The sequence below is a fragment of the Nerophis lumbriciformis genome, linkage group LG16 (genome assembly GCF_033978685.3).
Source record: "Nerophis lumbriciformis linkage group LG16, RoL_Nlum_v2.1, whole genome shotgun sequence".
Classification (NCBI taxonomy): Eukaryota; Metazoa; Chordata; class Actinopteri; order Syngnathiformes; family Syngnathidae; genus Nerophis; species Nerophis lumbriciformis.
In genome coordinates this window covers 38,237,848-38,252,590 of record NC_084563.2, presented here as the reverse complement: position 1 = coordinate 38,252,590, position 14,743 = coordinate 38,237,848, and the positions used below count along the sequence as shown (strand labels likewise).

Here is a 14,743-nt window from a genome sequence, read left to right as displayed (position 1 = left end):
ACATAAGAAGGTAGAGAAAAAGAAGAAGCTTATGACTACGGTTATGACAATGGTGGACGCGCGCACATTTTCAGGACTTATGCAGATCCCAAATACACATCAGCAGGTACCAAAAGGTAAGAAAAGTTGGTTTTGCATAATATTGCGAAACAAAAGGCGAGGAAATATGTCTGCTAATAGGTGCCATTTTGCAGTCCTTATACACACCCATAATAATACTGGTATGTTTAATGCGCTGACAATCCATCAAGCGGTGCTGCTTCATAGCTTACCGAAGTCGTACTAAAAACATTTTGACATATTTTTGAGCGCCGTGTGTAATGTTCTATATTCTCAATGGAAGATTTAAAGTTTTGGTGTTGTTTACTGCCATCATATTGCAGTCTACACGTATCTCTTGTGTATGACTGCCATCTACTGGTCACAATTATCATTACACCATGTACCAAATAAAATTCATTCGAGGTCGGTAAGCACAACCAGAATCATGCTGTACATTAGGCGCACCGGGTACTGTCGATTTTTGAGAAAATGAAAGGATTTTAAGTGTGCCTTATAGTCCGAAAAATACGGTATTTGTCTTTGTACAGAACAACAGGGAATATGTACTATATGAGCAGGAAAGTACAAGAAAAAGAAAAACGGTACTTACACTGTGATTGCCATTTTAATTTCAAATTGTACCGGGAGGTGTTTGGTTACCGCAGCCACGGTGTTGTTGTTGTTGTTATCACTAAAAATACAAACATGCATTATGGGATCATATTTAAACAAATGAAAATGTAAAACAGTCAAATGATTACTTTACCTTTTACCGGTGACACCAATCGCAATCGTCTCATTCCAAGCATACTCTGTGCTTATGTGGAAAGAAGTTTGAAATGTTGCCTTGACAGGAACAAACACAATTGTGTTAGAGAAGCCTTCTGATTTGGAATAGTCCAACTATTGTTTAATAACCTTATTTTCACCATGGGCAATGTCACAGTTATGAGTCCACTTGTAACTGTGAAAAAATTTATAATATAACCATATAAATGTACAAAACCCAAAACCAGTGAAGTTGGCACGTTGTGGAAATCGTAAATAAAAACAACACAATGAATTGCAAATCCTTTTCAACCTATAATCAATTGAATACACTGCAAAGACAAGATACTTAACGTTCCAACTGGAAAACGTTATTTTTTGCAAATATGTCCTCATTTGGAATTTGATGCCTGCAACATGTTTCAAAAAAGCTGGCACAAGTGGCAAACAAGACTGAGAAAGTTGAGGAATGCTCATCAAACACATATTTGGAACATCCCACAGGTGAACAGGCTAATTGGGAACAGGTCAAGCCATGATTGGGTATAAAAGCAGCTTCCATGAAATGCTCAGTCATTCACAAACAAGGATGGGCGAGGGTCACCACTTTGTCAACAAATGATAAATGGGTTGTACTTGTATAGCGCTTTTCTACCTTCAAGGTACTCAAAGCGCTTTGACACTACTTCCACATTTACCCATTCACACACACATTCACACACTGATGGAGGGAGCTGCCATGCAAGGCGCTAACCAGCACCCATCAGGAGCAAGGGTGAAGTGTCTTGCTCAGGACACAACGGACATGACGAGGTTGGTACTAGGTGGGGATTGAACCAGGGACCCTCGGGTCGCGCACGGCCACTCTTCCACTGCGCCACGCCGTGCGTGATTATTACAAAGAAACAACATTTCTCAAAGAGCTATTGCAAGGAATTTAGGGATTTCACCATATAGGGTCCGTAATATCATCAAAAGGTTCAGAGAATCTGAAGGAATCACAGCGAGGCCGAAAACCAACATTAAATGCCTGTGACCTTTGATCCCTCAGGCGGTACTGCATCAAAAACCAACATCAGTGTGTAAAGGAAATCACCACATGGGCACAGGAACACTTCAGAAAACCACTGCCAGTAACTACAGTTGGTTGCTACATCTGTAAGTGCAAGTTAAAACTCTACTATGCAAAGTGTAAGCCATTTATCAACAACACCCAGAAATGCCGCCGGCTTTGCTGGGCCCAAGCTCATCTCAGATGGACTGATGCAAAGTGGAAAAGGGTTCTGTGGTCTGACGGGTCCACATTCCAAATTGTTTTTGGAAACTGTGGATATCGTGTCCTCCGGAACAAAGAGGAAAAGAACCATCCGGATTGTTATAGGCGTAAAGTTCAAAAGCCAGCATCTGTGATGGTATAGGGGTGTATTAGTGCCCAAGGCATGGGTAACTTACAAATCTGTGAAGGCACCATTAATGCCGAAAGGGACATACAGGTTTTGGAGCAACATATGTTGCCATCCAAGCAACGTTATCATGGACGCCCCTGCTTATTTCAGCAAGACAATGCCAAGCCACATGTAACAGCACGTGGCTTCGTAGTAAAAGAGTGTGAGTACTAGACTGGCCTGCCTGTAGTCCAGACCTGTCTCCCATTGAAAATGTGTGGCGCATTATGAAGCGTAAAAATACGACAACAGAGACCCCCGGACTGTTGAACAACTTAAGCTGTACATCAAGCAAGAATGGGAAATAATTCCACCTGAGAAGCTTCTATAATTGGTCTCCTCAGTTCCTGAACGTTTACTGAGTGTTGTTAAAAGGAAAGGCCATGTTACACAGTGGTAAAAATGCCCCTATGCCAACTTTTTTGCAATGTGTTGCTGCCATTAAATTCAAAATTAATGATTAAGTTTCTCAGTTCGAACATTAAATATTTTGTCTTTGCAGTCTATTCAATTGAATATAAGTTGAAAAGGATTTGCAAATCATTGTATTCTGTTTTTATTTACAAATTACACAACGTGCCAACTTCACTGGTTTGGGGTTTTGTACTTTATAATGGCCTCTTATTTAAAAAATGTTCCTTCATTTAATTATTATCATTGTTTACCAACAAACTGAAAGAAAACTGGCTTGCCATCACTAGTCAAGGTGACAAGCATTTACCAAAGTTCAGCTAAATTGAAGGGCTACAATGACCAAAATATAATTAACAGCTTGTTGCATCAAACAGTTAAACAACTTCAATTGAGAAGAACTGCAGCGGCGTGCAGTAATTTTTTTAACGCCAAAATTAAAATAGAGAAATATGAGGTGTCTCATAATTTCCTAAACTTTCGCAGGCCAGATAAAATGATTTGGCGGGCCAGATGTATATATTAAACATGTGGTTTTATTATATATAACCTGTACTAAAATACATGATGGGAAAAGTGCATAACACAATGTATCTGACGAGTGGTGGGTGAGTTTGTGGTTCAGTGTCAAGTCAAGTGTGCTTTCGCTTTGACTCACTGCTGATCTGCTGCGATACACAGGAAGGCTGACACCACATATAGTTTTGTCAGTTACTCCTTCTAGATCATCACAATTGTGGCGCGTCGGTCTTGTAGTCTGTAACATGGAGAACACTTTGTGTCAAAAATCAAGCATTTGTGAGCGGTGTGAAAAATAGGAACGAGATTTTACTTGCCGAACCTTACTTTAATTGAACAAAACCAAGCATGTCGTTAGACCAACAAAAAGCAACTAGATTAAGATATTTATTTGTCATCTTAATGTTTCATTGTTTTTGTATTACATACACACATACTTGCCAACCCTCTCGATTTTCCCGGGAGACTCCTGAATTTCAGTGCCCCTGCCGAAAATCTCCCGAGGAAACAATTCTCCAGAATTTCTCCCGATTTCCACCCAGACAACAATATTGGGGGCGTGCCTTAAAGACACTGTCTTTAGCGTCCTCTACAAAAGAGTTTTTCAACCACTGTGCCGCGGCACACGTGAGATACAGTCTGGTGTGCCGTGGGAGATGATCTAATTTCACCTATTTGGGTTCAAAAATATTTTTTGCAAACCAGTACTTATAGTCTGCAAATGATGTGTTGTTGTTGAGTGTCGGTGCTGTCTAGAGCTCGGCAGAGTAACCGTGTAATACTCAGTAGGTGGCAGCCAGTAGCTGTTGTAGATGTCATAAACAGCGGCAGACAGTGTGGCGGTAAAAAGGTATCTAATGCTTAAACCAAAAAAACAAACAAAAGGGGAGTGCCCCTAAGAAAAGGCATTGAAGCTTAGGGATGGCTATGCAGAAGGAAACTAAAACTGAACTGGCTACAAAGTAAACAAAAACAGAATGCTGGACAATAGCAAAGACTTACTGTGGAGCAAAGACGGCGTCCACAATGTACATCCGAACATGACATGACAATCGACAATGTCCCCACAAAGAAGGATAAAAACAACTGAAATATTCTTGATTGCTAAAACAAAGTAGATACGGGAAATATTGCTCAAAGGAAGACATGAAACTGCTACAGGAAAATAGCAAAAAAAGAGAAAAAGCCACCAAAACAGGAGCGCAAGACAAGAACTAAAACACTACACACAGGAAAACAGCAAAAAAACTCCAAATAAGTCACAGCGTGATGTGACAGGTGATGACAGTACACCTACTTTGAGACAAGAGCTATAGTGATGCATGCTTGGTTATGGTTTAAAATCATATCCAACGATTGCGACAACGACTTTTTACAGTCAACTGAGGTTCGTGCCTCCGGATTTTTTCTACGCAAAAAATGTGCCTTGGCTCAAAAAAGGTTGAAAAACACTGCTCTACAACCTGTTGTCACGGTCGCTTTTCCTCCATTCAAAAAGCGTGCTAGCCCAGTCACATAGTATATGCGGTTTGTACACACACAGGAGTGACTGCAAGGCATACTTGATCAACAGCCATACAGGTCACACTGAGGGTGGCCGTATAAACAACTTTAACACCGTTACAAATATGCGCCACACAGTGAACCCACACCAAACAAGAATGACAAACACATTTCGGGAGAACATCCGCACCGTAACACAACATAAACACAACAGAACAAATACCCAGAATCCCTTGCAGCACTAACTCTTCCGGGACGCTACAATATACACCCCCCGCTACCACCAAACCCCGCCCCCCCAAACCCCCCCACCTCAACCCCCGAATTCGGAGGTCTCAAGGTTGGCAAGTATAAATACACAAGGCATCGCAGAAAAGTTTCAGGACTGAAACATTGATTTGTGTTTTAGGAACATCTCCATTGCAAATTAATTAGAGAGGTGTTTTTAAAAAAGGACCCCCGTTAGCTTGGAAAAGAGGGAACAAGTGCATGGAGCCAGGTCGGGTGAGGACTGAGTAGGGAGGTTAGGGTCCTAGTACTTTTCTGACATACCTCCTGTACGTGCATGTGAATCTAGTACTATGCCAAGAAAGGAGAAACTTTCTTGCCCGGCTCTCTCTCCCCACAGTTGCAATGTCGCTACTTGAAGGGTAGGAGTCCTAAGCACACCTGATGCCATTGACACTCTGGCTTCCTAAGCTGATTGCTCACACCTGCGAGTTCCTGGTTCTTTACTTTGCGTCTCCTGCTACACACAGACCACAGCAACCAGCTCCTGTGCTCGTGCCTGATTTTTGCTACCTGGTCATTCTGCGTTTCTTTGCTACTTTGTTTATATGTGAAGTAAATTAATTAACTCATATTATGTTCTACATATGGTGAATGTTTGTATTCAACTTGGAGAAAACGAACCGCCAGGTTTAAGTAAATCATGGTTGAGCCCATAATAAATTAGGGAGTCTTAGTTGGACATTCGCATGTGGACTGGGTTAACTCTCACGAGAAGAGGCTATACACTCAGACTTCGGAACGCAAAAGTGATAGCTCTATCCTGGAGGAGAGACTCCCTGTCTATCTTCATGTCAACTTTTAAGTTACAACATATAGAGGTTGTTTTCCGGTCACTTACACATTAACATCTCCTTACATGGTCAGGTTGTACTCTCCTGAATTAACACACACCCAGACAGAGAAAGAAGGAATATAAGACTGTAGTTCGGCTCCTCCAAGTTAAGAGTGCCCTATTTTTTTTTAACTTGACCTCCTCCAGGTACTGCAGACCTGTATAATGACTAAGTTGCTTTGTAATAAAGCAACTTTTTGTTCAGCAAAGCGTCTCCGACGTCTCTTTTGATCCAGCCGCACTGCCGCGTTGCCCTTCTGCCCGGGAGGGAGTGACAAGACCAGAAATACACTTCACATGTGCTCAGCGCCTTCCTGCTTTCCCAAGGCTGGTTTTGTCTTTATCTTTTTCTATTTTGTTCGTGGTACATGCATTTCTACTAGAGCCATTGTTTACTGTTTATTCCTTTTTACCCATTGGAATAAATCAATTTCTTATAGAACGCAGCTTCTTTTCTGCTTTTGTGGTCAATCGCAGGACCAAATGTAACAGAAACGATGGTATCAGCAAATATGTAACATGGCAGTATCAATATCGGTCATGCGAAGTGTTATCGAGCCATCCCTGCGAATACATCATCCTGAGAACATTTGTCGCCTGCACTGGACATTTGTGTTTTGCATAACAGGCCAATTTTTCACCCAAAAATGCGTAACTGTGACAAAAGACAGACCAAAAACAAACTCTGGGCTGTACTGTATTAGTTGAAAGTGTCAGATCTGCATAATTACAGTAAATACAGTACAGGCCAAAAGTTTGGACACACCTTTTTATTCAATGCGTTTTCTTTATTTTTATGACTATTGTGGATTGTCACCGAATGCATCAAAACTATGAATGAACACATGTGAAGTTATGTACTTAACAAAAAAAGATGAAATAACTGAAAACGTGTTATATTCTAGTTTCTTCAAAATAGCCACCCTTTGCTCTGATTAATGCTTTGCATACGCTTGGCATTCTCTCGATGAGCTTCATGCTTCAGCTGAAATGGTTTTCACTTCACAGGTGTGATTGAAGCTCATCAAAAGAATGCCATGAGTGTGAAAAGCAGTAATCAGAGCAAAGGGTGGCTATTTTGAAGAAACTAGAATACAAAACATGTTTTCAGTTACAGTATTTCACCTTTTTTTTTTGTTAAGTACATAACTCCACATGTGTTCATTCATAGTTTTGATGCCTTCAGTGACAATCTACAACGTAAATAGTCATGAAAATAAAGAAAACGCATTGAATGAGGAAAAGGTGTGTCCAAACTTTTGGCCTGTACTGTACATGTGTGCAAACAAAGAAAGTCCCAAGCAATATTCGGAATTACCTCTGTAATAATCGAAACCATCCTGGAGAAGGAGAGGCCTGGAGGATAATAGAACGTAAGGCTGGTGTTGTACGAGTCGTCGCCATGATTAGATATCGTGACGGACATGTTGAAGTACTTTTCTTCAGCAACCAGTAAAGTTGGCGTCCTACAACGCAAACAGCATATATGACAGTATATTTTTTTGTATTCAACACTGTGTGTTTGAAAGATACTTACAATAGTTTGAAATCCACCTCAATTTCGGCAACGCAAGTGTCGTTTTTCCGACAATGCTTTTCAAACGGAACCTACAACAGAAGGAGCACTCATAATGCAGCTTCATAATGAAACAGCACGGTCAGTTCATGAGAGGATGGCAAAATGCCAACAAACATTTTTATTGAAACAATCCTGCTTGCTTGAGACAGAAAGGGTAAAAGAAAACACATTTTTGGGTGTAATAATAGATGATAAAATGAACTGGAAATCTCATGTAAAAAATATACAACATAAAGTAGCATAAAACATGTCAATAATGAATAAAGCAAAACATGTTCTAGAACAAAAATCACTTCATATTCTCTACTGCTTGCTAGTGTTACCATATATGAGTTATTGTGCAAAAATATGGGGAAACAACTACAAATGTGAGCTTCATTCACTAACAGTGTTACAAAAAAGATCAGTTAGAATTAAAGCTGCTAGCAGCGATGGACGGGACCGACTTTGACGGCACATAAAATCCAAACCGAAACAGTAATTAAAACTCTTTGTTCAACTTTTAATCAGAAGGGTTCAATCTCTCTCCTGTGCTAGTTTGAAGCCGACACGACAAACGCGCTCAGAGGAGATAATGTTTGAAAAAAGGTGACCGGTTTTTACAAAACTTTTGTTTTGAAGGGGGAATTGCAAACTTCTTGTTGATTTTTGCTGGGGGTTGTCAATATATGAAATGTAGGTCTAAGTGAGACCTACATAGAGGTTTTTGTTTCATGTCTCTAAGACTGGAAGTTACAGGCAGTTTTCCTCCTAGGAGCAGTTGTCTGTTTTCTTCCTAGGGGGCGCTAGAGTGCAATTTTGAGTTTTGAGTTTTTGTTTTTTTTATTAGATCGCAATTCTTGCCAGTCCTGATGTATGTGTCCAGTTTGGTGAGTTTTGAAGCATGTTAAAAGGGTCAAATTACAGGTCAAAGAGGCAAAAGTGACTGTTTTTACTAACATTTTGTTTTGAAGGGGGAATTGCCAACTTTCTGTTGATTTTTGCTAAAAGATGTTAATGTATGAAATCTAGGTCTAAGTCAGACCTACATAGGGGTTTTTGATTCATGACTCTACGACATTCCTACCGGAAGTTACAAGCAGTTTTGTCTGTGTTTTTTCCTAGGGAGCGCTAGAGCGCAATTTTGAGTTTTGGGGTTTGGTATTTTTATTAGATGGCAATTTTTTCCAGTCCTGATGTGTGTGTCAAATATGGTGAGTTTTGAAGCATGTTAAGGGGGTCAAATTAGAGCTCAAAGAGGCGGCGGTATAATAATAACAATAAAACGCACAAAATACAATAGGGTCCTCTGTCCCAAAGGGACATTGCGGTCCCCAATAATACAAAATATTGGATATAGAGAACATACAAACCCTTTATTTATTGAATCACAAATATTGAAATTCAACGATATGGTGCATTTGCAAACAGCTAAAATTATGTACAAAGCAAACTATAACCTGCTACCCAAGAATGTACAACAATTCTTCTCAACAAAAGAGAAATATGAACTTTGAGGGAAATCTAATTTAAAACATCTGTATGCTCGTACAACACTTAAAACCTTTGGCATATCCGTATGCGGAATTAAATTATGGAATGCATTAACCAAAGAAATTAAACAAAGCACCAATATGATCCAGTTTAAGAGACTGCAAGTGTTCACAAAGTACAAAGAACAATCATTATGATGAACATCTTGAACCCTTTTTTTTTTAAATTTAAAGATTATTTATGTATTTAATATTTGTTTACTTACTATGGTATAATATTTATTTATTCACTGTTCTGTTACAGAGAACAAGGAAATGGGATAAAATTGCGATGATATGAAAAGGGGTAAAATTAAATAAACTCAGCTTCTTCCTACTCCTTTTCGGACGTGCTGGAATGAAACAACTGGAAAAACGTGATGCATTACATTGTATCGTATGCATGTTCTAAATAAACTGAAACTGAACTGAATTGAACTGAACTGAACAGACAGTAGTACCTCAACAACAGCTTGCTTTTTGCCATCGACGTTAAGGACCGCGCCGGTGCTCTGACTGTCCACCTGGGAGAAGTTTAACTTGATGCTGATGGGTGACAGCGTGTCTTTCACACATTTCTACAAGGGGAGAAACAACTGAATCAAAACATAGATCTATTTTAATGCATCATTCGCATGATTACATACAGTGGAACCTGGTTATGTGGACGCGCTTTGTAATGGCTGACTGACGTCGACACAAGCAGTTATCGGCTTAACCGAAATCGGAAATTAAACTACGGTGAACAAGCTTGACTTACTGCCGGCAATGCAAACCAGGTTCCTGCACAACGGCTGCATAGGTGGAGGAGTTCAAGTGTCTTAAGATCTTGTTCACAAGTGAGGGAAGGTGGGAGCGTGAGCAGCCACTGTACCGGACTGTCCTGGTGAAGAGAGAGCTGAGCCGAAAGACAAAGTTCTGCATTTTCTGATTTATCTACAGTCCAAACCTCACCTATGGTCACAAGTTTTGGGTAGTAACCAAAAGAGTAAGATCATGGGTATAAGCAGGCAAAAAAGGTTTCCTCTGCAGAATGGCTGGACCCAACCTGAAGGACAGGGTGAGGAGCTCTGTCATTAGGTAGGAACTCAGGGTAGAACCGCTGCTCCTTCGCATCGAGTGAAGCCAGTTGAGGTGCTTCCTGGGTGCCTCCCTAGTGAGGTGTTCCGGGCATGCCCAGGGGTGGACCCAGGACATGATGGAGGGATTATTTCTCGCAGCTGGTCTGAGAACACCTCAGTATTCCTCCAGTGGAACTGGAAGAGTTGGCCAGAGGGATGTCTGGGCTTCCTTACTGAGACTGCTGCCCCCCACAACCCAGATCATGGCTTTGTGGATAAAGTGTCCGCCCTGAGACTTGGAGGTCGTGAGTTCAAACCTCGGCCGAGTCAACCAAAGTGTTACGGCTCAGTCTCCTGCCAACGCCGTTCATCCATCTGTGCGCTCCAGTGAGTGCACCTCGGGACACGCCCACGGCCGCGCACAGCCAGGGACGCGCCGCGCGTCTCCGCCCAGCAGAAGCCGCCAGCTGCAATCATTCACCGGCAATCGGCACACATGCCGGTGATGATCAAGCTGTCTTCTTAAGCCTGGACAACCTGCCGTCGCTCGCCGGAGTATAGTCTTCTTTACCCTTGTAAGCATCCCGTGTTTGGCTTCCATCCCGCGAACTCGCTCCTCCCCTATGACTTCCGTGTTTCCGTTGTGTCTGATGTTCCTGTTGTCTTCCCGCAGCGCTTCCTGTGTTCTTCCGTGATCTCCTGTTGTTCCCCTTACCTCCCGGACTGCCCTTTTGGATTCTCGACCTCCCGCTTGGAAACGGATCTTGCCTCTTCTCTCCTGTCCTGGATCATCTGCCTGCCCAACGGACTGTCTCCCTGCCTTGTTCCTCCTCTCCCAACACAACACTAGGTAACACACACTACAGCTAATCACACACATAGCCACACACCACATACACTTTTGGATCTAGTTTACACTCCATTTCCTTAGTTTATATTTGTATTCTTTGATTGTTATATATATATATATATATATATATATATATATATATATATATATATATATATATATATATATATATATATGTCTTAATAAGGTTATCCAAAAAATAGTGCTCGATACCGTAGTAGAGCGCAATATATGTATGTGTGGGAAAAAAAAATCACAAGACTATTTCATCTATTTCATCTTCAGAGATGAAATAGTCTTGTGATTTTTTTTTCCCACACATACATATATATATATATATATATATACATATATATAATAAATCATTGTACATACTGTTACCTGGTGTCAGTTGCCGTCATCTTCCCCTGCAAACCTTAACACAAAGACTACAGAAAATGGGACCCATTGCCTCCCTGCTTGGCACTCAGCATCAAGGGTTGGAATTGGGGGTTGAATCCCCAAATGATTCCCGAGCGCGGTGCACGCTGCTGCTCACTGCTCCCCTCACCTCCCAGGGGGTGAACATGGGGATGGGTCAAATGCAGAGGACAAATTTCACCACACCTAGTGTGTGTGTGACAATCGTTGGGACTTTAACTTTAACTTTAACAACCCGGATTTGGATAAGCGGAAGAAAATGGATTGATTTATGAAATAGAAAATATCCAATTCTTGCACATTTACTTGTTATTTTGTCCAGAGACAAAAGGAGAATGGGTGATAAAGGGTGTTGGTTTGTTGACATAGTTTTACTCCAAAATATTATATGACAACAGGAGACTGTTGTCATATAATATTTTTTACTTTAACCTCGGGCTGTCTTCAACTAAGGATTTTCATAGTCAAATCTGATTTGTTTTCCTTGTATGCTACATGTATGTTACATACAGTACAGGCCAAAAGTTTGGACACACCTTCTCCTTCAATGCATTTTCTTTATTTCCATTACTATTTACATCATAGATTGTCACTGAATGCATTAAAACTATGAACATGTGGAGTTATGTACTTAAAATAACTGAAAACATGTTTTATATTCTAGTTTCTTCAAAACAGCCACCTTTGCTCTGAATACTGCTTTGCACATTTTTTGGCATTCTCTCGATTAGCTTCAAGAGGTAGTCACCTGAAATGGTTTTCACTTCACAGGTGTCATAGTTTTGATGCCTTCAGTGACATGAAAATAAAGAAAACGCATTGAAATGAGAAGGCGTGTCCAAACTTTTGGCCTGTACTGTATAGATATGCTATGCTAGGAAGAGCACAGCTAACGGGATCCCCACCAAAAAAATAAAAATTGGCCCAAAGATATTTCGACTTAAGCCTGCACTTTTTAGTAATAAGAAAAACACGGTCCACCAGGACTTGATGAGTTGGTCGACTTAACAGGTTGTTGACATAAGCAGGTTCCACTGTATTCAAATAAGTACGGTGCATACGGAAATGATTCACAGCGCTTCACTTTTTCCACATTTTGTTATTTACGGCCTTTTTCCAAAATGGAATAAGTCCATTGTTACCCCCCAAAAAATCACACACAATACCCCATTATGACAAAGTGGAAAATATTTTTTTATAATTTTTTTGTAGTGTATTAAAAATAAAAAACTAAGACATCACATGCACATACTGTAAGTATTCCCAGCCTTTGTCATGAAACTCAAAAGTGCATCCTGTTTTAACTATTTGACCAAGAAAAAAAAAAAACCTTGAGATTAAAAAACTATTTTTTCAAGGGAGTCCCGGCCAAAAGGCCGCAACATTATTCATAAAATTACATTTGCAATTACATTACATATTAAAATGACAGGATGGACATCAAGTAAAACAGTTACAAATACCTGAGGCAGGTTCCAATGCTCTCAGTTTGGATTAAAAAGCATTCAAGGATAAAAACTCAGTCAGCTTCCAGTCTCTTTGTAGCATGTTCCAAGCACAAGGCGCTGCATACACAAAAACTTTTTTCCCCAGCTCTGTGCAAGCAAAATGGACATAAAGCAATAGCTGATCGTTGAATCTCAGTGCATAAGAGTCTGTGTAATCAATGTACAAATGTAAGAGGGCAATAGTCCCAAAAGAGCCTTGTAAATAAAAGTGTACCAATGACACTGTCTTTTAGTGGACAGAGAAGGCCATCTCTGTTGTCGAGGCGGCCGATTGGAGCTGTGGCCGCAAGGTAGTTGGTGCCTGTCGTGGCGGTAATCCTAGAACCCGTTGGTGGACGCCGGCGGTGAGGGATGCCGTCAGGCTGAAGAAGGAGTCCTATCGGGTTCTTTTGGCTCATGGGACTCCTGAGGCAGCAGAGAGGTACCGACAGGCCAAGCGGCGTGCGGCTTCAGCGGTCGCGGAGGCAAAAACTCGGACATGGGAGGAGTTCGGGGAGGCCATGGAAAAAGACTTCCGGACGGCTTCGAAGCAATTCTGGACCACCATCCGCCGCCTCAGGAAGGGGAAGCAGTGCAGTGTCAACACCGTGTATGGTGGGGATGGTGTTCTGCTAACCTCGACTGCGGATGTTGTGGATCGGTGGAGGGAATACTTCGAAGACCTCCTCAATCCTACCAGCACGTCTTCCTATGAGGAAGCAGGGCCTGGGGAATCTGTGGTGGGCTCTCCTATTTCTGGGGCTGAGGTTGCCGAGGTTGTTAAAAAGCTCCTCGGTGGCAAGGCCCCGGGGGTGGATGAGATCCGCCCGGAGTTCCTTAAGGCTCTGGATGTTGTGGGGCTGTCTTGGTTGACAAGACTCTGCAACATCGCGTGGACATCGGGGGCGGTACCTCTGGATTGGCAGACCGGGGTGGTGGTTCCTCTCTTTAAGAAGGGGAACCAGAGGGTGTGTTCCAACTATCGTGGGATCACACTCCTCAGCCTTCCCGGTAAGGTCTATTCAGGTGTACTGGAGAGGAGGCTACGCCGGATAGTCGAACCTCGGATTCAGGAGGAACAGTGTGGTTTTCGTCCTGGTCGTGGAACTGTGGACCAGCTCTATACTCTCGGCAGGGTCCTTGAGGGTGCATGGGAGTTTGCCCAACCAGTCTACATGTGCTTTGTGGACTTGGAGAAGGCATTCGACCGTGTACCCCGGGAAGTCCTGTGGGGAGTGCTCAGAGAGTATGGGGTAACGGACTGTCTTATTGTGGCAGTTCGCTCCCTGTATAATCAGTGCCAGAGCTTGGTCCGCATTGCCGGCAGTAAGTCGGACACGTTTCCAGTGAGGGTTGGACTCCGCCAAGGCTGCCCTTTGTCACCGATTCTGTTCATAACCTTTATGGACAGAATTTCTAGACGCAGTCAGGGCGTTGAGGGGATCTGGTTTGGTGGCTGCAGGATTAGGTCTCTGCTATTTGCAGATGATGTGGTCCTGATGGCTTCCTCTGGCCAAGATCTTCAGCTCTCGCTGGATAGGTTCGCAGCCGAGTGTGAAGCGACTGGGATGGGAATCAGCACCTCCAAGTCCGAGTCCATGGTTCTCTCCCGGAAAAAGGTGGAGTGCCATCTCCGGGTTGGGGAGGAGATCTTGCCCCAAGTGGAGGAGTTCAAGTACCTCGGAGTCTTGTTCACGAGTGGGGGAAGAGTGGATCGTGAGATCGACAGGCGGATCGGTGCGGCATCTTCAGTAATGCGGACGCTGTATCGATCCGTTGTGGTGAAGAAGGAGCTGAGCCGGAAGGCAAAGCTCTCGATTTACCGGTCGATCTACGTTCCCATCCTCACCTATGGTCATGAGCTTTGGGTCATGACCGAAAGGACAAGATCACGGGTACAAGCGGCCGAAATGAGTTTCCTCCGCCGAGTGGCGGGGCTCTCCCTTAGAGATAGGGTGAGAAGCTCTGTCATTCGGGGGGAGCTCAAAGTAAAGCCGCTGCTCCTCCACATCGAGAGGAGCCAG

At 42.4% G+C, this 14,743-nt stretch overlaps 2 protein-coding genes across 4 annotated transcripts in view; one reads left to right on the top strand and one right to left on the bottom strand.

Moving 5' to 3' along the window:
* Positions 1–10,748, top strand: part of LOC133617249 (sodium channel and clathrin linker 1-like) — a 129,876-nt gene extending 119,128 nt beyond the window's left edge. Inside the window, exon 16 of the mRNA XM_061977124.2 lies at positions 10,636–10,748. Within this exon, the coding sequence (XP_061833108.2) occupies positions 10,636–10,657 (22 nt within the window). The 3' untranslated portion in view covers positions 10,658–10,748. The remainder of the gene's footprint in view (positions 1–10,635) is intronic.
* LOC133617246 (integrin alpha-L) overlaps positions 1–14,743 on the bottom strand; it is a 114,055-nt gene that overhangs the window by 22,515 nt on the left and 76,797 nt on the right. For all 3 annotated transcript variants that reach the window (XM_061977113.2, XM_061977114.2, XM_061977115.2), the window contains 6 exons: positions 9,363–9,479; positions 7,349–7,419; positions 7,130–7,277; positions 3,325–3,423; positions 809–888; positions 653–733 (listed from right to left, as the gene is read on the bottom strand). In XM_061977113.2, the coding sequence (XP_061833097.1) occupies positions 653–733; positions 809–888; positions 3,325–3,423; positions 7,130–7,277; positions 7,349–7,419; positions 9,363–9,479 (596 nt within the window). The remainder of the gene's footprint in view (positions 1–652; positions 734–808; positions 889–3,324; positions 3,424–7,129; positions 7,278–7,348; positions 7,420–9,362; positions 9,480–14,743) is intronic.